At 36.9% G+C, this 23208-nt stretch overlaps 1 protein-coding gene across 7 annotated transcripts in view; it reads left to right on the top strand.

Annotated features, from left to right (window-relative positions):
* The window catches only part of ZAP3, a 491484-nt gene that overhangs the window by 454169 nt on the left and 14107 nt on the right, over positions 1–23208 (top strand). For 6 of the 7 annotated variants that reach the window (XM_067155237.2, XM_067155235.2, XM_067155234.2 and 3 more), the window contains one exon: positions 18314–18377. The exons of the other annotated variant lie outside the window; for it this stretch is intronic. In XM_067155237.2, coding sequence (XP_067011338.2) covers positions 18314–18377 — 64 coding nt within the window. The remainder of the gene's footprint in view (positions 1–18313; positions 18378–23208) is intronic. 7 annotated transcript variants of the gene reach the window in all.

The following is a 23208-nucleotide window of genomic DNA, read 5'->3' as shown; positions in this document are numbered from 1 at the left end:
AAACTGAAGCCCATCCGCTCCAGGCCACCTTACCCGAGTCATTCCCTGTCAAGCAGCTGTTGAGCTCGCATCGTAAGTGCAGTTAAAGATGGATAGTGAATGTGATTTGATTTGGGCTCAAGTCAAGGGAGAAGTGGCAGAGAGGAACAAGACATTCAAAATAAAGGGCGTCGAAAAACTCACGTCAGAAGCCATCGACCGTGTGACTGCTGCAGATTGGGAAAAGTGCTTCAATCGCGCGGAAGATGTTCAAACAGATGATTGGGCCAAGGGACGAAAGAAAGGAGCCATTCGTCATCAGTATAAAAGACGACTCGACAGATAGTGAGATGAGTGATGACTGACTAAGACTGCCTTGAAGCCAGAAACCGATTCTTACTTCATTGTAAATTAATGTAAACCTATTCTTTAAAGTAGTTCTTTTCCTATATTACTCTGTACAATATAAAGTATTCAAATATTTATAATGTAATAAAACTGATACGGACTAATATGTAATCCGAAAGTATTTACGGGGTCCTGCAGCCTGTGCTGGTGCGCGCGCCCCGAACTGCCTCAGCTAGCAACATTTACATTATCACTTTCCGGGCCATTTTCCAGGAAAATTACAGGACTCACGGAAATATGTTTCAGATAAAAAATATAAGTCAGGTGATTTTTTACATTTTTCCCGCAGACAAAATTTTATTGGCTGAAGAAATAAAAACTTGGCCGCTTACTGAAATTTTCAATACATGATTCTACGGATTTAAACGTACTCGTTCAAGATTTTATTTTTCATAATTATTTATAGTGGTTTATATGGAAAATAGTTATACCACTGGAATCAGCAGTCTTTTCTGAAGCTTGTAGTATAATTTGTCTCGAAACATTATATGAAGTAATATCAGAAGCTTGAGAGAGAACAACTTGCCTCGCGCTCCGAAAAGATATGTTCAGTTAGACATTTCTTCGCCAGTTGCTACATAACCTTGGCAACAGCGTAATTTCTCTGACCCGCCTAATTTCGTGGCCGCGACAATAGTTAGAATCAGCTTAGGCGGCAATGGAATCTCTGGGTACATTTCTTTCAAAAGATGAATTCTTCTGTGGGCTTTGAGAAAAACTTTTTTCACTGAGGAAATCAATAAATCTACTTTGGGGTAACTGCCTCTTACCACTTCTGCCATATGATGAAAGGCAAGTGGTACACATGTTAAATGAGTCATCTTAGAATATACAACACATAATGCTTCTCCGGCTTTTATCATACAAGGTGCGTCATCGCTAATAAAATGTAACACTTTATTATACTTAATGCCCTGTGGCCGGAGAATACCCATAGCCTCATTGAACAGTTTTGGTATAGTTTTGTTATCGCACTTTTCTTGAACATCGCAGTGTAAGAGAATCTGTTTACAATAATCTTCGCTTAACAAACCAATGATTACATTGCCAATTAGCCTGCCTTCTTTGTCTATTGTCTCATCAGTGGAAACCCTAATTGGACCGTCTTTAATCTCTTGCCTTATCTTCCAAACAGTTTCATCGTATATGGCTGAACAGTACGTTTTTCTGAACATTGACTCATCCGGGATGGATCATTTAGTATATTTCTCGAGGAATTCCCTGAAGCACTGATTATTCAGTTTGAAGAGAGGTATGTCAGCAGAGATGAGAGCACGGCAGAGACCGGTATTGAACTCGGACATTACACTGGAAGTTGCTGGTCATGTCATAAACAACTGTCTCTGCTTGGAATCTCGTTGTTTGTTAGCCTGGTGTTTACTGGTTGAAACGTGCTGTTGTCACAAGGAACCTTTGAGAAGATGTCACTGTACAATGACACAAATTACAAAATAATATCTTACTGTCAGTCGATAAACCATCTTCTTTAAATTTTGATACGTAACTTTTCAATTTTAAACTGATCTACTTTAGGAATATTGTAACAACGTTAATGTCTTCAATGAATATCAATATACAACTGCACACACTCAACGTACAAGAACACTATGATCCGTCTCGCTGCTAATTCAAACTGTGAATGACTGGTAGTGAACTAGATGGAGTTATGAAGCAATCAGAGGGAATGCCCGAATTACGAACTAATCTTTAAACCACTAGCACATCGTCGATGTATGAGATTTCCCTAGTTACGAAATTATAGCACAGACACAGTCGATGTTATGTAATGCAGCTTATCAGTTCTGTAAGTGTGATTCAGATAGTCACTGTACTGACCAGCTGATTTCCACTACTTCCAGGCTCAACCCCTCTCTTTCTTCCCACTGCTTATCAGCTTATTTTATCAGCCCAGACGTGGACAGGCGTGATAATGACCTGCACACCAGTTAAAATATTAATTTTTTTGAATATAGATTTTTAATTTGATACTTTTTAGCCAAAATATGGACTATATTGATTTTAATGATGAAGAATATGAAACATGTGCTAAACTCCAAAATATAGAAAAATATGGAATATGAATACTCCATTTTTCAACTCCACACGTCATGATTCATAAAGATAATCCAAAATATAATTAATTTTAGCTTCCTAAAGAGATATGTATTTACATATAAATCTGTTCCCTGGTAATCTTTCTTGAATCATTGGTATCGCTAGTATGGTTCTTCAGGGATGATGATGCAACTGTTGGAGATCCAATCACCCTTTGGGCTGAGGATTCAAATACAGGCACCCATACCCAGTGTTAGGACAACTGTGTGCTATGAATACCTAAGTTGCATGACATGTTTTGTTCTCAGGCTCACACTTTTTTCTTTATATGTTTGCCAAAGGTTTTTGAACCTTGGAGTTTCTCCATCATTCTTCTGCTAAGATGTTTCACAGTTTAACAGGTTGTTTCTCAGGATCATCCCTCAATTCAACATCTTCCTTTTTCATTATTATTATTATTATTATTATCATCATCATCATGTGCTGCCAGTAAAAATGTTGTTAAAAACAGATCAAATGGCTTTCCTTTAATATTACTCTAAAAATCTCTCTGTATGAATAAGATAGTATTGTGTTTTTCTTATCATTAGTATGATGCCCAGGATCACCATAATTTTCCTTCTGTGGGTCATAGACTTTTTTTTTTTCAAGAGCCCATTTAGTTTCTATCCTTTTACAGAACTTGCTTGTGATCCTCAGTACCTCACTTCCTTATGTGCAAGACTTTTTTCTTTAATATATATCTGATAATCGTTTTGTTATTATCAAAATTCATCTCATCTGTAAGTTACATGAAATGATAGGAACTTAGATAGGGACACACGTTTGAACAAAATGATAGGTCTCCGCGCGAAGAAAGAGCAACACAAAAAAGAACAAGAGCAAATATGAAATTATAAAGGGCAGTCTTCACACTTTGCCATCTTCTTATTGATGGGTACATTCCACATCAGCTTGGTATCAAACTTGTTTCTCTTCCTAACTTCATTAGGAGGGAACGTATTGACATACACTGGCAACTTGGCGATGGGTCGTAGAGTTTACCTCTTCTTGTCTTTTCTTTAGGAATACCATCATTGTTGCATTCAACTAAAAGGAAAAAGCAGTAAATTCACTAAATTTGGAGCAGAATTTTCGTACATGGTAGAATATATGCAATGCCCATAAAAGGCAGAATAGGTTGATGTAGAAGATGGCAATCTTGAGGTATTCTTAGATGAATCCACTTATTTTGTACTCAGAGACACTGAGATTGATCCCCAGGTTTTTAATTTTTAATATTTTTGTGCAAGATGATTATTTTCTATCCTCTGCTGACAAAAGCTGCAGCCAAAAATATTTTACCCGTGTTTTTCTTTTTTGGTTTGTATTCTATCCATACTTGCTTACATGGTAAATCTTTATTGTCCATCTGTTTCCTATATGTATATATAATTTGCTTCTGTTAGCTTTCTTACTTGAACACTTACGGAATTAAAATCGACTTCCTCTGATGTAGAAAATATATTGTGGCAGGCTGTTGGGTTGCAAAGAACTAAAATACCTACTTATAGAGGTAGGGTGTTTTCTTCTTCTTAGTGCGCCGTCTCCCCACGAAGGTTGGCGATCCAATTGATTATGATAACTCGTGAAACAGCGGCTCGAAAGATTTCAATAGAAGTTCGTCCATACCAGCGGCGCAGGTCTTCAAGCCACGAATTTGCTAGACTAAATTTATTATGCTACTGTTTACAATTATTTACAAGTGTACTTGAATTCGAGTTTTTCACTTCACAATGTGTGTACTCAACTTGGCCGATCACACAGCACTCTTGCATGTCAAATTCCTACTCTTCAACAGGACCTCCCTCACCATAGCGTCGTCCCCAGAGCAGTTCACTCCACAACACAGCTAAACCCATAACTAGACTTGCGCGCTATGCTGAATTTCGCATAGCCAAGATCATCTGATTGAATTGTGACTCATTCGTCGACTGTTTCTGGACTGAGTCATGTTGCTCCAGCTTTACTTTTTTTTAGAGGCCTGCGGAAAATTCTTGACAAAGTATCTGGCAGTTTCCACTTCTGATCACTCCGGGCACCTTTCCATCGTTCCTGCATATTCGCAGGAGTTTGGCCAACGTCCTTATCGTGAGCTTTTGTTTTGGAGGCCATGCCCTCATTGTCACAATATTCTATGTATCTACATATAACTTTTCTCTTTAATTTTTATTTTGCGAAGGGAGTTGTTTGGATTGCAGCGAGTGTTTAGCATTGTTTTAAATGCAGTCATTTCGTTGTCGAATTTTTATTTTCATCGATCAGTTTAGGCATATTGGTACCTTTGTACCATTATCTCAAGAAGACAACTCAAGAAGAAATGCCTTGGAGGAGGAAGATTATGTTGAATCAAAACTTTTTGAAGTGTGTGCAGTAAATTTTGCCTTTGCAGTATTGACTTCCTTCCAGTGCAGAAGTTCAGCCAACTTCTTTATTGTGAGCTATTGTTTCAGTGACCATGCGCTCATTGTCACAATATTCTGTGTGTCGACATATAACTTTTTTTAATTTTATGAAGGGAGTTGTTTGCATTGCAGCGTGTGTTTAGCATTATTTTACATGCAGTCAGTTTGTTGTCAAATTTTCATTGATCGATTTAGGCATATTGTTACATTTGTATCATTATGTCAAGAAGACAACTCAGAAGAAATGCCTTGGGTAGGGGAAGATTATGCTGAATCAAAGCTTTTCGAAGTGTGTGCAGTAAATTTTTGTAAGATTGAAATTTGTGAAATTATGATAATATCATACTATCTGTAGGCTGTATACCTATGTTAATTCTTATTTATGACTGTTCACATTTTGTATTCTAAGTCATCTGTGTTTATTTAATACTTGTGTGTTAATGCATTGTAGGTCTTCTTATGTTTCTTATGTTACTTCTTTATGTTGTGTTATTCCTAAAATTTTACTGCAGAAACCATATTGTATTTTTAATTATTTAGATCGCTCTTTACTTTAGCGAAACGTTAAATGGTGCTGTTTATATACGAAACGCACTTCACTCTTGTAGAGAACATCTGTTTTGATCTTTTCTCACAAAGAGAATTTTTCTGCTTTAATTTTTATTCTAAAATATTATGACTGACACATTAATGAGAAAACTGTTTCATGGAGTGGAGGGATATCTTGATTTCATTGTTTTACATGTGCTGAAGATAATTGCATTATTGTATTATCTTCTTCTATAAGTTACTGGGTATACATTCTTTATTTGTATTTGTGATTTACTTAGTTAAGAGGCTAGTTTTTGTGTCGCTTGACTTCTTGTACAACTGTCTGATCTGCTAATATAACAGATTTCAGAAAAATGAAGTGATAGTTCTGTTCCAGGACCATATTTGTGCTGAGACTACATTGTATTTGGACATTCTATGTTAAGCTTATGAAACTCTGATGCATACTTGTGATGTTTAATTGTTCATCTCACAGTATCAAATGACTATCAAATTACCTCAGCTGTCCTGGCTGTTCTTGGAATGCAGGAGGATCCTTGTACAATTGTTACATTTTCTGGGTATTTGAATGTATTAAAGACTATCTTATTTTCCTAGACCATACCATAGAGATATGCATTGGAGTAAATTACTGTTGTGTAAAAATGTGTTTCGGGAAAGGAAGAAATGGAAATAACTGTGGTGCAGCAATGACATTTTAATTGGCTTATCTTCTTCACATGCACTGGTTTTTTTATGCGAAACATCAATTTAATATTGCAAGGATATTGTTTTGCTAAAACCAGAAGATCCTTGACAACTCATTTTGACTCTGATACTCTTCCGTAACTGCGAGGAAACGAAGAAGAAAAAACAAATTAGTCGTTAGTACATGTTTCAGAAGAAGGATGGTCAGGAGATAACACAGCATTTAAATAATATTATTGTCATCGTTGCAAGAAAATCGAGTGTAATGAAACAGAAGTTTTTATCGGAAGATTGTTTCCTGTTTGTTGTCGGGTATCTGAACATTTCTTGTACGGTAAGTGAATTTTAAAATATGATGTTGTGCCATTAGTTTAGTGTATTTAAGTGAAATGAAAACATTTCATCATTTATCTTATGAAACAAGACTGAGTATTTATAGTATAAATGTGATTAGGAAATGAGAAATGAAGCATTTTATTCACTAATCAGCTGAAAATGCTACTTGAACTACTCATTAGCAGGAACATGAGCTGAACACAAGCAAATACAACTGAGCTATTGTATTCAAATCTGAATCTTTAGTGTATATCTAGTTAACCCATAATAGAACTGCTCTATTCTATAACATCAGTTGGTGAGACGAAATTAAGAAATGAAAGAAGATAAAAGTGAATGTGGGTCAGTAGAGAGCAAAATAGGTTTTTTAAAGATACTAGTGAACAATGCAAAGGGAAATATTAATACAAGTGTAAATGATCAGAAAATAATAATAATAATAATAAAATTCTAGTCTAGAAGTGTGATTAATATTTTAATATTGTAATTTTAAATGTAAGTAATTTTTCGAACTGATCATAAAACAGGTAGAAAAAAAGAAAGGCTGTTATGGAGGGGCTGTATTTCAGGGGGGCATGCCTCAAGGGGCCAGGATTAGTGGACAGTCAATGATATACCTTTTTCTGAAAAATTGCATTCTGGAGGTTGTACAGTCCTCTCATTTTATAAGGAAACTCCCTCATTATTCAGCCCCTGCTGACTTTCGCTCCCCCAACCAGAGCGTACATAATATCTCAGCAGGTAATTGCTTCTGAGAATTATATTGGAACATTTGTATGACTGTTGCTTGTGTATTAAGTAATCAATTAGAAAATTAATGAACAGGAAATTTATTTGTTGGAATGTTACTTGAAAAGAAAAAGATAGCTATAGATAGAGGCATGATTTTTCGCATTAATTTTTTAACGATTTCGCGAGAAGGATACTAATTTTCGCGGCAAAATATATATTATAATACCAATATAATGGTCCGTTATTGGACATACAAATTTACTCATTCAGGACAAATATTTTAGGTTCCCTATGGGAATCAACGTCTACATCAAAATAAATATTGCCATATTGCTTTAATTTCACTTCAATGAAATTCTGAAATTAATCATTAAAGGTTTCATATTGTGGTTCTGAATTATTTATATGAATGGTAGATGTATAAATTACTAGTAAGCATCCAATATTATTTCATTTTATTCCTGATTATGATTACATAATTGCCCAAGCAATTACATTCATTCTATCTTTCAGTTCTTTTATTTTCAAAACAAGCAAGTGAGAATATGGATAATTAGACCCTTCTAATTCCAAAACATCATCTGCAATAAACTTGCAATTTTCCAAAACAAATGCTGCTTGGGATTTTACCAGGTTGCAAAATCTGGCATCTTCCATTTCTGCCAACCAGTTTACCACTGGTACAGGTTTCAGTGACAGCTGTTTGAAAAAGGAGTGGAGGATATCTACATTTGCATGTATGTAAGAGGCAGCTTTAAACCAATTTCACCATCTACTATACACAGGCTCGGGATACAGTTAAATTGACATATCTGGGAAGTTTTCGTCTAGGTATGAACGAAACATGTGTTTGATTTTCCTTGACATATGGAAACAGTTCTTTGTTTTTGACACAATGGTATTAAGTTCTTTCAAATCCTTTTGCAGGACATCGCCGAACAAACTGAATTTATGAGCCCAGCAAGTGATGTGAATTAAATATTCTCCCACAATTCCCTTAAGCAGTTCACAACATTTTAACATATACGGGGCGGAATCAGTTATCACATACTTTACATTCTCATGGTTAATTTCAAAATTATGTAAAACATGCAGGATTGCTTGAGAACACGTTCTGCTGTTCGCAGCATCTAGAAACGCACATTCTAACAAAAATATTTCCTCTTCAGATACTGGATCTTGAGTTTTGATCAAGATTGCGAACACACAGCGTTCTGAAGAGTTGGTAGTTTCGTCACAGATAAGAGCCAAGTGCGTTTTCCCTTCCAAAGAATGTTTGATGCTTGCTAGTACTTCATTTGAGCAATGCGGGACGTATTGTTTCCTTAGTTGGTTGGCTGTGGGAAGGTCTCCAGATCCTAACCAATAGAAGAAAAAAAAATCTTTATCAGAAAGAGGTCTTAGAAAACCCAGTCTTAATATCACTGATCGTTGATTGTGCAGTTTTCATTGATAGACTGTACATACCAGGTACATACTTTTGAAGCCATTTCCGGACTGCAGGGTCGTTTACCTTCTCCAGCAGGATGTTGGCTTTGAGTAGCATCGCTGTTGTTTCGTGAATTAAATTCTACTTTTTCACCCTTAGCTTTCTTTTGCATATATTTTTTGCTAGTGGTTTTACGTCTTTTGCATATCTAATGAGAGTTCTATTGTTGCCTGCCGTTTCACTGTTGTAGTGCTAAATTTACGTTCTGAATGTTCCTTATTTTTTTAAACAATGTTTTGAGACAGTATCTTTTTTCTCCCACTCGATGCGAACATTAAATTACCCATTAAAATATTGCTTTCCGAAATGTATAAACTGTTTAGCTCTGCTGTGCACCGTAACACTTGTCGAGCAACCCATCTTCGCTACTGTCTGTGATCACTTTCTTAATTTTACCTGAGCATGAAGCCGAAATACACCAGTCAATTGTGCTGCTTGTAGATGTCATTAGGGATTCCAGGATTACACAATGCCGTAAGGATACAGGCTGGGGTGGGATTACCAGCCACCAAAAGAACAACATTTCAGACATTTTGTTTGGCAAGAAGTCTGGAGCCAACCCCTTTTCTTTAATGCCATGTCTTAAAGAGATTTCCCAGAACATTAATGATAAAATTTTTCTTTCGTGTTCATGAATCTCTGTTTGCTCTTCCTTTTCTTTTCATACATAATCTTGGAACAAAATGTCAAGTTCGTTATTCACTACAGATTTCTCTGTAATATTGTGCTTATCGCAAAATAATTGAATTTCGCTTTAAAATGACCTGATCGCTTTAATTTGCGAACATAATATCCATATTTTCTTAACCAGAAACATATGATTCGTAAAGATATCGCAAAATCGCTTCAAAATATTTTTTGTCGCATTTATCTTTAATGCGAAAAAATCATGCCTTTAGCTATAGAAGATGTGTTCGGATATTTGCTCCTAAATATCCTGACTAGCATTTCTACAAAATCTTGCAATTTTTTAAGTTTATGAAAAAATGGCATACATCTGGTTCAGTTAGTGACTTACAGAGGAAGCAGAAAGGACATGTTTTAACTGAAGATAACTGTGGGATGTTTGGATGCAGTTAGAAGCAAGTCCCAGAAAATCACTTAATAGTTTAGCTCAGAAATTGAACATATCCATGGTGTTGGCCCACAAAGCAACAAGACTGATGAAATTTCGATCATATAAAGTAAGGTTTGTGCAGACACTTCGCCTGATAGATTTCACTGCAAAAATAAGGTTCTGTAATTGGTTTTGTGAAAGTGTTTATAATGGAAATTTGGACCCCCAACTAATGTTCATGTATGGCAAAGATTGTTCCATAATCCTGGACATGTAAATTCTCAAAGCAGACAGTTGGGCCTATATTTTTTAGTGACCGCGTGAATTAGATGTATATTTGAGAACAATTTTCCATCCAGTTTTTAATGAACTGGTACAGGAAGAACAGGATTATGGATACCTACTTAAACAGGGCAGTGCCACAACCGATACTGCTCGTAATTCTGTAGACACTTTATTTCCAGTTTTTGATGACCGGATAATTAGTACAGGTTTATGGTCCCCTAGATTAGCTGACGTAACTTACTGTGATTATTATCTTTGGGAATCCTAAAGGGCAAAGTTTGCTGAAATAATCCCCATACTGTAGGAGAATTGAAGGCTGAAATAACACACACAATACAATCTCTTACCAAGCAGAATTACAGAAAGTGGCAGATAATTTGTTTAATCAGTGTGAGGCATGTCTCACTGTAGAAGGAGGTTGTTTTCAACAGTATCTGAAATACAGTAAATGGTGAGTAATAAACATTTACAGTATTTTTAATAATTATATTTAAATTCTTGAGCTTATTTTGTTTGTGTAGTTGTTACACGTCTTGATTCGCATGTAGTAATGGAACACACTCCCTACCGAAAGGATGACACTGGTCAGGGGAACAGAGTTGACTGGCGACTGAATGATGTAGAAATTTCCTCATAAAATGACAACACTGTTCATCACAGTAGTTCACGCTTGTATCTCCACTATCTACTTTTAAAATACATACTTGTAGCTGACTAGGAGTTGTAGTTTTCTTTGAGTCAGGTGATTTTGAGGCATTCTATAGTGGCACACGCAGTTCACTTTCACTCTCATCATCTGATGTGTACGCTGCGTGGCCTTTCACACATCAGTCATTATCCCTGTTTGTGTCTCCAAAAATAAGTAGCTCTTTCATTACTGTCAACATGAAGAGATGCTATTTTATTTCGCAGCCAGCGTGTAGCAGGGAAGAGAGAAAATTATTCCTGTATTTGAAACAAATGCCACCGCAGATTCACTGAACCTTCAAAATTAAACTTCCATTAACTGTCATTTCCCGATCATCTGTCATACAGAAGACCATGCTGGAGAAGGTGAATGTATGTCAGGCAGACAGTCTCCGGAAGTTTGCTCAATGAATGTATTAGCGTGATGGGGAATGCGAATTAACCATGTTATAGTGGAACAGTGTTGTGGCTGCTTTGTTTAGATTGATAGTTTGACTCTGAGGAGTTTATGGTAGATACATCATTACTTCAAACTCCTGGAAGCAACTGCATTTAAGTATTAGATATCTATAGATAATCTGTGTGTTTAATCCATGCCTAGTTTTAAAGAATTACGATTTCCTGTGAAAAATGTTAGATCTCCTTTTAACCATTGCATGAATTAGAGTTTAAAGACTGTAAGATTGTTCAGTTGATCATTGTATTCTTAAAAGGATATTTTGTTCCAGTATCAGTGGAATGAACAAAGCTTGACCACACATATGATGTGTCTTTAGAGATACTCCCAGCATGGTTCAGTTGCAGCAGTTAGTTGAACAAAATCATGAGCTACGACATTTTTAATCCCATACACTATCCAGATATGTTTTACCTATAGTGTTTAATATATGTAATGATGTTTGTATGCTTGTGATGCAAATGTGTAATTATAATGTAATCAAATAGTACAGATCTTAATTTGTCTTTTTACTGAATTGTCTGTAAATGTTTCACACATAAGTACTGTATTTATTTTTGAGATGTGTTATTGTTATTATTATCAACACTGTAATGTATTTCTTTTTTGATTTGCTATTATTTTTCTAAGAGGGCTTAAAGATTATTTATGGAGGTATTTTTTAACACCTTGAGTGCCAACTTCGATTATATCTATACTAAAAATGTTGCGGCAAGTGCCCTTCATTTACACTTTGATTATATCTATATTAAAAATGTTGCGGCAAGTGCCCTTCGTTTAACTTGATGTAGTTCTTTCGATATTCACTAGATGGCAGTACTGGTATGTTTCTTCAATAGTAGGAACCTTCAGGTTCCTATTTTGGCCACTTTTGTGTGTCTGTAGGTATTTTACTACCGAAGGAGTGGCTGCATGTCTTGGATCATGTAGCTGTCAACTTGCATTTGGGAGATAGTCTGTTCGAACTCCACTGTCGGCAGCCCTGATGATGGTTTTCCATTGTTTCCCATTTTCACTCGAGGCCATAGTTAAGCCCACGGTTGCTTCCTTCCCACTCCTAGCCCTTTCCTATCCCATCGTCGCCATAAGACATGTGTCGGTGTGACGTAAAGCAAATACACTGGCGGGGAAAAAAAGTATCCAAACACCAAGAAGGGGTTGTGCTAGATTAACAAATGTTGGTAGGGGTCGGTGTTTTTATACATCTGAAAGAACACGTTAATTCAAATTTCCCGCAGATCGCAGTAGCGTGGCGTTTGTAGCGGCCCCATGACGTTGCACATCAGCTTTGCTTTAAATACGGGCTGTACTGTGCGAGAACATTAGTTACCTGTGAGATTGGATGGAGTGACTGTGAGTGGGTCAATAATACCCTTACGACAACGAAGAGGCCAGTATCAACAGCTCTCTGCGGTTGAACAAGGCCGTATAATAGGGCTACGTGAAGGTGGGTTTTCCTCCCGCACTATTGCAGAACGACTTGGCAGGAATGTCTCCACTGTGCATGCATGCTGGCAGCAGTGGTCATCAGAAGGTACACTTGCAAGAAGACCGGGCTCCGGACATCCCCGTGGCACCACCAAGTGGGAGGACCGCCATATTCAGTGTATGGCTGTGGCTCAGTGGACTGCATCTGCAACAGCAGTTTGAGCAGTAGTTGGCACCACAGTGACGCAATGAACTGTTCGAAATCAGTTACTTGAAGGACAGCTCCAAGCAACTTGCCCTGCGGCGTACATTCCACTTACCCCAAACCACCACCATCTGCGATTTCAGGGGTGTCAAGTGAGAGCTTATTGGATGAAGGAGTGGAGGTCTGTTGTGTTTTCCGATGAAAGGCGGTTCTGCCTTGGTGGCAGTGATGGCCGTGTGTTGGTTGGAAGGAAGCCAGGTGAGCACCTGCATTCCACCTGTCTGCGGCATCAACACACTGGACCTACGCCGGGAGTTCTGGCCTGGGGAACTAATTTCTTATCAGCGGCAGCACTCTCGTGGTTTTCCCACGCACCCTGACTGCAGATGTATACGTCCATCTGGTTATTCGACCTGTTGTGCTGCCATTCATGAACAGCATTCTCAGGGGTGTTTTCCAACAGGATAATGCACGTCCCCATGCTGCTGTTGTAAACCAGCGCGCTCTACAGAGTATCAACATGTTGCCTTGGCCTGGTTGATACCCCTATCTGTCCCCAATTGAACACATATGGGACATTATTGGATGACAACTCTAGTGTCATCCATAACTGGCATTAACCGTCTCTGTACTGACCGACCAAGTGCAACAGACATGGAACTTCATCCCACAAGCTGGCATCCGGCACCTATATGACACAATGCATGCACATTTTCATGCCTGCATTCAACAGTCAGGCGATTACATTAGTCATTAATGGACCAGCATGGCATATTTGCGATAGCTTTTCTCGCTCAGACATTAATCTGTAGTCTTGTACCTTTAATCAATGAAATATAATACCTCTACAGATATATTGCCAAAATTTCCTCATTCTACATTCCCTGTTTCATGGTGTTTGTGTATTTTTTTTCTGCCAGTGTAGTAAAAAAATACTCCAAAATATATATTTTTTTAGAGCTGACTGACGTACAGCATGGATTCGTGAAGCTTTACTGCTAGCTCGAAGAACAAGAAATATACATAGTTTGATGAAATGTTTGAAAATAATATGGTGGTGTTTCTCATGCAATAAGGGCCTTCGTTGTCACTTGATGTTATAAAACATCCCACGAGGCAAGTCTAGGATTTGCTCCAATAACAAAACCACGAAAGGGACACTTCCTGTGTTGTATGTGCGTTGCCAAAATGAATTGCATTCAGACTGTGTCTAAAGGCATTAACGTGAATTGGAGAGATTGGAGTGCTGTGAAAATTGAAATGTGATATGATAATTTGTTCCTCTCACCTCTTATAGTTAGGAAGTTGTCTTTTATCACAGTCAGAGTCTTTTCTTTTCCTCCATAAAATGTAGAGCTTAACTAATAAATTTACAGATTCCAAAATAACATAACCATGTGAACCGTCCCTTACAATATTAACAGCTTTTTTTTTTTTCTTTTTCTTTTTTTCTTTTTTTTTTCAATGTGGCGTAGTTCTGAAATATGTAGTTTGGTGCCATTTTTTTGTTTGTTTTGAGACTGAAGTCTGGTTGGATCCCCCAACAGCTCCTACCATTCTCTGTCACTGATAGCCTTGGAATAGTTGCTGAGGCATTCTAAGGAAATGAGGAGTGATGTAGTTTCCTGTGCTTTCTTCACAGCCAGAAAGTGTAATATCATATGACCAAACCCACTGAAACATTCACCAGTCATCCCTATAAGTGACCCTGTGGTTATCAAAAACAAGAATTGAGTGAACAAGTTTAATAGCTGAGAAATTCTGAATATTTATCCAGTGCACTGCATTTTTAGGGAAATGTGCTTGGCACTTTAAGCGTAGAACTGTGCAATTTCAGCTGGCACTCAAAGGGTTAAAAATATATATATTGCATTCAGTATATTGTGAAGAACACTAATTAGATTGAAGGACATGAGCCACATTAATAAGCATAGCAGAATCCAGTAATATTAGTTCTAAATAATGAACAATGACAATATTTGGTTTTGAGCTAGTAAAAGTCCTTATCTTTTCCTTTTAATAAATTAGTTTAAAAATGTCAAAAACTGATTTGTTACATTTTGTTATACCACTGAAGAGTGTTCACTTATCTCTATAACTAGATTTGGTCATATAATCATAGTTTTATTTCATCCCCAGTTAAAGTCATCATTAATGATTCAAGAAGGTGAACACTGTAACTGCCTATTTAACTTTTTTGTACTTCTGTTAAAAAAGATATATTAGGAATTGTAGTAATGATAAGATTGAATAAATGGTGGGGATATTATATTTTAATTTGTAGAAAAATGTTAGAATATACCATTCTTTATCAAGTCATACTGTAAGAAATGTTCTTGCAAAGGTATGTATGATATATGGTTGAATTGTAAACAGTTGATGGGAAAGCTTACTATTATTATATGGAAGGATTAATTTCATGGAAGGAGCAAATCATCAGTACAAACTGTATTTTGGTTTCCCGTGTTAGAGTTTTACTAACTCCTGTGTGGATCAGTAATAGAGTGCCAGCTTCTATAACCCCAGATTGTGGGTTTCAGACCCAGCAGAGGTAGTCAGGTTTCTTAAAGAAAAGTCTATGTCGTCAGATGTCTGCATGTAAAAGATTTCTGGCGACACATCTGGTGTGTATCTGACAACTTTAATTAATACTCTGCTATCTGCTGCAATAAAACAATGTCAGAGTTGATGTTGAATCAAAATATCTGCACCCAGTAACTGAGATCATACAATTATTCATTTTATTTTTAGCTGGTTAATGCTGTCTGTATTGTCACAGGTTGTTGACAGTCATAGAAACTAAAATGATAGCCTACTCTGAAATAGCAGGTTTTGCTATTGACTGAAATTATTAAAAATGCTATTTACAGTTACTACAAGTGCACTCTAGTTCAAGTTTTCCAGTTCACACAGTTGGTATTCACCAAATTCGCCAAATACTCGGCTGTCTGGCATGTCAAATTCTACTCTCCAACGGGCTCTCACGGTGCAGTGTCTTTTCCTGAGCAGTTCATTCCACAATAGAACTAACATGCCATGCTGAACTATGCTTAGCCCTCTAACTGACTCACTTCTCATTCTATAACATATCAGTAAAATATTAACAAGCACTCGGTGTGTCTTGTGATTGCCTGTGCTCCTCTCCTTTGCTCTTTTTATAGGGCAGCAGAGGATTCCAGACAATGGATCTTGCTCTTTCCATTTTCAGGTAATTCCAGCCACCTCTCCATTGTTAGTCTGCTTCCAGCGTCTTCGAAGGAGCTTGGCCATTTTCCTTATTGCATGCCTCAACAATTCGCATGGCTATTGTTTTGCTCTTCACTGGCCCTGTTTACTTTGTCGCCTTTTACTGGCCCCTCGCACCCACGAACCTTGTTGTCACGGTATGTTTGTTGGTGAAAGGGTGGAGTGGTTTGCGAAATGGCAGTCAGATGTGATATTCTACCTTACAATACAAAGGCCTGGATCAAAATTGAAGAGGCAGACAGAAAGATAGGAAAACATGATTTTACTCTACCAGATGGCAGGGAAACTGGAACTCGATTGAACAACTGTTGTCCGTTGCTTAAATTTTAATTAATTGTGTTGAGTTAACACCACAAAGTGTCACCAGAAAGCTTTTACTTGCTAATATTGCACAATATGGATTGTCCAGTGTTTATTCTACTGCTCCTCAAAAATCCAACTACCTCTGCCTGGTTTGAACCCATGTTCTTCGGATACAGAGGCCAGCAAGAGACTACACGAGTAACTGTAACAAAGGATCGAGCCCTTATGTGTGGATATAGGAAGATCATTATAGTTTAAATATATGCGAAAGTCTCAGAATAGTAATTTCACAGTATTTTCTGTATCCGTACCACTGTATTGTTCTCTAGATGAGTTTGTCGTTGCAGAAAGTACATGAAGTATTGAAAATTTGACATTCTCATTCATTGGTCACATCACATATTTTTCAGTCAAATTTTTCTATATATAAATACGATTTGTTTGCTGATATTTCTTCCCAATGTTGTGCATGCCGCCCTGCATTAATAACCATTTGTTAGTGATCACCATGTGTTTTGATTTGTAACTATTTTATTTGAAGCTATGTTATTCGAAAACATGAAGGGGACTTTTGTGTTTGGTGTTTCGTGGGCTTTACATCAAATATTTTATTTATTATGAACCTCAGTTTAGATTGTAACGTCACGTTTCAAACCACATGTCTTTCTCCAAACAAATTTTTAAATCTATTATTTATTAGTCATCGTACTTGTAGAATGGAGAAAAGCAACGTGATTCACAATTGCAAACTCCCCATTCTATCATTATGTCCATAGTATGGAACAGATAGTGCGAGTAATGAATATTACGATGGATCAGTGTTTCAAGTAGCGGTACCAGTTGTTAAGACAAGATGTATGATTTGAGGAATAATAAAATAAAGACAAAAGTTATCTAACTTCCCAACTCTGCCTTGCCAGTATTCAGAGAGAGGCTGTTCCACTCAGTGAGGTAACTCCCCTAGATGAAGAGGGACCCTCTTCGGAGGCAGCCCTGCTCAGGGAGTGGCGCCCCTATCTATAAAAGCTCCAGAGCACACTGACACAGTGTGTAGCATCTGGCCCAACTCAGGGTTGTGAACGAAGATCTCAACGGAATCTACGTTGGAGAAGATGGACTTCAGAATGGTGGAGATTGTGGAAGAGGCAGCCCAGTACTCGGGGAATAGTATGAGTACACTATTCATCATCAGCGTTTGTTTCCCACATCAGTGGCAGCTGCAAGGGCGTCTGTTCCCCATGTAAGGAGCAGCTTGAATAATTGCTGGCAGTAGCTCTGAAATGCCTCTGGGAGGGGTGACCCCATTGTAACAATAGTCTAAAATGAGTAGTGGTAATTATCAGCCTACAGATACTTACCTGATAGAAATAGAGCCAAGAAGAGTTTCAACAGCAACAACTAGATCGCAAAGACCAGCTGTAGTTTTGTTTAGGTACTGTAGAACTATTATTTAGTTTTCCAGCATTTGCCACTAGTAATGAATACAATGAAGATAAAATTAACTTCTTCTCTCCTCCACAGTTTCCTTATTTGTGTCTTTGTCTTGGTGAGTTGCTGCCTTCCATCTTTCCTTCCATACTGGCTTGTGAACAAACTAAATATGTACTTTAAATCATTGATCAGGGAGAGATTGTGTTAATGTTTAGTTTTGTAATGTGAATTATTAGTTTTATTATTAAATTAGAAAATATATATTTTTTGGTTGGAATTTTATGGAAATCTTAAGGGTTATGTCTAGATTTAATTGTTCTTTGAATTGATTATATGATTCCACTTTTTGTTTGTTGTTTTGTGTGTATGGTGTGAATTTTTATGTATTAAACATGATTGTTTTGAAATTGTATGTACTCTGCGACTGCCATGCATGTATATCTGCCTGGAGCGACTTGTGTCGTGTGTAACCATTGTGTGCCAGTTGCTGTTGATGATGTTCTTTGTTAAGCCTTGAGCGTTGTTGCTTCAGGAGGTGGACAGCAATACCTTCATCAGCAAGTGGGAGCGCTTGGATCCGTCTGGTGATAAACTTGGTAAGTTGAGTTTCTAAATAATATGATTCCATCCTTGCAACATGCAGCTGACTCTTTCCCTTGTCTTCCACTCAAACTGTGTGGTGGGTGATACGACTATAGAGTCATTAATTCTTCATTAAAGGAAATGTTTAACGGAAGTTTTAATCCTATTCCATTATACAACCAGGCATCAATGTAAACAAAAAATAAGAACTACTGCTGCGCAGTTTCCCAGCACTTAATACATTCAACATTGTTGTCCATATGTTTGTTAGGCCTCTCAAATTCTTCTTTTCTCATTGTAGTCTCTTTAGTAAAATAGAAGTGTATGTTACTTTAAACATTTGATTTGTGCTATAAACAAGATTTTGAAAGTATTATTACTAATAATAATAATAATAATAATAATATAATTATCATCAGGAAGTTTTCAAAGACCGTCTATTAAACATGATTGTTTTGAAATTGTATGTACTCTGCGACTGCCATAGGTTAAACAGGTTAAATAAAAAATCTAGACCTAATAAAAATCAGTCCCCTTGACATTTAAACTGTACAAACCTTGTAACATCTGTAACTTCCCTAGAACTTCAAACAGTAACCACATCATGTCCAGTAAGCCGGTGGACTCATGAAAGGAGGAACATATATAGCTAGAATGAAAGCATGTTTGTCTGCTAAGTCATCAGCTCAGTGGCTGGTTGGATTCACAAATAGCACCGCCATAGGTTATAGTGAAACCACAAAAACCAACAGCAGTACAAAAATGGGGGTTGCTTGGCAAGGTCAGAGAGCGTTTTTGCAGCATGATGACCCTGTACGTAACATCTTTCATAATAGTCAGGTCTCAGACACAGTAATTGTGCTCTTGATCTTGCACTCCCCATATATGGAAGCTTCTATGCTCTCACAGCCGTAAGTGAGATTGAGACTTCAGAAGAAGCCGCATTTAGTTCTGGCTTGTGTCAAGAGACAGATGCAAAAGTACTGCGTCCATCAAGAAATGGCAAAGGGTGGAATGAAAGCATAATGAGCCCAAATAAAAACCCAAGAGAGTTGAAACCACATGGTCAGTGGGTAGCCTAAATAATAAATGTTCCTTTTTCCTGGCATTTTGCTCAATTTATTAGCATTAATACGTGATGCAGATTTGGGCCAGTTTTACAACCGTTTGCCTTTCCTGATGTCAACCTAGTATTGAGGGATATATTCACTATTTTCTGTTTTTTTGTTGTGTTGTGTGTTAATGAGGAGAAGGGTACTGAGATGAGCACCAAAGCCCAGTCCCCATGCCAAAGGAATTAACCTTACACAGTTAAAATCCCTGACCTGACTGGAATTTGAACCTGGGACCCCTGAACCAAAGGCCAGTATGCTGACTATACATTCAAGGAGATGGACGATACTGAGAGCTTGTGTGTAGACAAATTAAAATGCAGAGTGGATTTTTCCTATTAAACACCTGTTTTATTGACTTGGGTTCTTTCATGAGCAGGCGTACAACATAACGTGCTTGAACTGAACTCGCTATCTTGGGCTAGAAGCCTACTGTTAATCACTTGAACACTGGCATCAGTTTGATTCTGATTGTGTAAATGTATTTATTTAAAAAGTTATGTAAACATTTATTTATTTTTTTTAAAAGTGAAGTAAACCTTAATATCAAGTAGAGCATAATATTTTGAAAATATTAACTAAAAATGATTATTTGTTCATAAGTTTAAAATGTCTCACATTTTACACTAACTAGGAAACCACAATAGCAAATTTTTCAATGATTTAAACACAGTTTTGTAAGAAACATTGTTACAGTTTAAAATAATATGTTAATGTGTGTGCTGCACATTTTGACCAGATCACTTTGCACGTATTGAATACTGTCCATATATTAACGTACCACAAATATAAGCAAGTTAGGGTTTAAAATTCCGTACCACACATAATAATCTGAAGAAATGGAATTTTTCTTTTTTGGGTAATACACTGATGATCCATGTTTTAAACAGTGAATAACAAAATGGCTACATGTATTAGTTATCTTTTCAGTTGTCCTAAAGATGCCTAACCAAATGTAGTAGAAATTATTATTACCATCTAGTTGTTGTTAAAACAAACATATATGAGTCTTTCATATTGAACTTTTCTGGATAAAGTCAGTTTAGAATTCTTATGTTGAAAACCCAGAATTGTTGACAACAGACACATTCTTTGTTCAAGTGCTTCCATTGTATTTATTTGGCATATGCAATTTAATCCTGCACTGTAAACAAAGATGACATTAAGAAATTCAAAGCTTTTGAGATGTGGTACCAGTGCCGTTTGGAGAAAATAAGCTGGGTAGATGACCGATACAGATGTGATAGATCGAGTTAGCAAGGAACGCTAGCTTCTAAACCTCATCCAGAGGAGAAGGTTGTCATGGCTGAGGTGTAGAGATAAAAATGTGCCCATGTTTGAAACAAATGCCTCTACAATTTTACAGAAATATTTTTTTTTAAACTTCCAGTAGTCTATGTCTATGGTTAGAAGTTAGATCAGGCCTGTTCTTCCACCTTCTCTTCAGGTAAATTGAAATTTGTTGGTTTACAAGGAGAAATAGCAATATTGCATGAAGCCAATTTGTTGTCATTGGAGCTTCTTCATGTAATAACACTTCGGCAAGATGGCTACACTGCATAAGTTGTGTACCGGAGAAATTGAAGAACTACGTTGCAGATTTCTTCAGAGATATTTGCTCAGAATCTGATGATATGAAAGAGGAAGTAGATTGTCCAGATTGTTTCAAAGGTGAGCAGGAGAAAGTCTTAGGCCAAGCTGAATGTGGCATAGCTGTTGGACTAGTTCAAATAAACACCAAACTACTTAAATTGGTACATATATTAATAATAATTAGTGGTCCCATGCTTCTCCGCAGCATTAATTTTAAATAGGTCAGATAACTCGTCTTGATATCTCTGTCATAGTCATAATGTTTTGCCTACCCTTTTAAATAGTTTTATGACCATTCAATACCGGTACATAACTGATTCATTCGTAATTTACTTGATGATAACACTTCTTTCTATACAATATTCACTGTGCTTCGACCACACGGGCAAATTTTCAAAGCCGGGCGAGTTGGCCGTGCGCGTAGAGATTTTCAAGAAATCCGGGAGATAGTAGGTTCGAATCCTACTATCGGCAGCCCTGAAGATGGTTTTCTGTGGTTTCCCATTTTCACACCAGGCAAATGCTGGGGCTGTGCCTTAATTAAGGCCACGGCCGCTTCCTTCCAACTCCTAGGCCTTTCCTATCCCATCGTCGCCATAAGACCTATCTGTGTCGGTGCAACGTAAAGCCACTAGCAAAAAAAAAAATTCTGCAGGCTTTTGAAATGTGTAAGTATCATAGAATGTTGAATATCATGGGTAAACCACATTGCCAATGAAGAGATATTCCATCTTGGTGGGAAAACGTGCAAAGTCGTAACCCTCGCAAAACTAAGGAAAGCAGCCAATTTGGTGACACGTCTGAAATGACAAATACTTAGCACACTGGGGCGAAAAGCTGGCAACCAGGAATGAGTTAGCTGAAAAATTTACAATATTTCCACATCGGCAATGCTCGCCGTTGATGGACCTGGCAATGAAAACTTAAATTCATTAATACTGTATCTCCATTATTATAGCTCATATGGTAAAAACTGCTTTAGATCTAAAACATGTATGCTTTTAAGGTAGAATGAATATTAATTAATATTTCCAGAGATATTTGGAAGTTAATGAAACATGTAATAATCACAGATATCTCTGTTGCTGTTATTATTCTTAAAGTAAAAATGCATAAAACATAAAAAATTGACACACCTTTTTATGACTTACAGTTTCTAATACTGCTAATATTATCAGAGAAACTTGACATTTGCTGTTTTGGGCTCCTTAATATTGCTATGTCACTGTTTACAAATCAAATATTACAGTACGTAGCGTGGAGCACACTCCAGATATTCTTGAACTTAAATACTAAGATTCAAGAGATTCTATCAAGCCATTTTCCTGTGATAATGAGACAAACATCCAGACTGAAAAACATTGAACGGAACCTATTTTCTACTTTTGTGTACCAAATCCAAGCTAAATACGAAATATGAGGCCAAAATTTGAAGTCTACAAACAAATTTGTTTTTTAAATAGATGGCTTGTTATAATACCAACATCCATTTTTCTTGATTTTAGGGCCATTGACCTTGGTGTTAGGTCCTGTAAAATCATAATTGCCATCATGTCTGTTCTGGAATGCTTGCTTGATGTGTAATTGGATCTCTTGCATAAAAAGTGTGTTTGACAAGTCATTTTCCTCTTCTTGACATCTCTTAATGTGAGAAGGTATTAATTTGTAATACTTGTAATGACATTGACTTTTAGCTCGCTTGTTGAGGCTTATTAATTTGTTTCCATTGACAATGAATGTACTGTATGTCCTTTATGCAACTTCTCTTAAAGGAGCAATTTCTAGTTAGCAGTTCAGGTCTGTCTTTCTTTCCATTCTTTTGTACATTACATGTTCTTTTCCTGGCTGAGGAAAAGTTGTAGTCAAAACATTGGTCTACTACTAAATTCTGTTATTTTTCTCTTTAAGAATTCTCTCCGTACATTTTTTCGTCTTCATATATCTGTTTGTTTTGCCTGGGCTTCACTCCTGTTAAACAACCTAAGGTACAGACTCTTCAGAAGAAACGGAGAGATCACCAATTTAAAACATGGAAAAAAACTACTACACCGTGGAAAAGGTGTCTCACATTTTTCAGAATGTACACTATCAAACACCTGGATTACTGAAGAATGGACTTTCAACTTATCAATGGACTAAT

Source organism: Anabrus simplex, chromosome 11 (genome assembly GCF_040414725.1).
Source record: "Anabrus simplex isolate iqAnaSimp1 chromosome 11, ASM4041472v1, whole genome shotgun sequence".
NCBI classification, from domain to species: Eukaryota; Metazoa; Arthropoda; class Insecta; order Orthoptera; family Tettigoniidae; genus Anabrus; species Anabrus simplex.
This window is presented reverse-complemented; position numbering and strand designations above follow the sequence as displayed.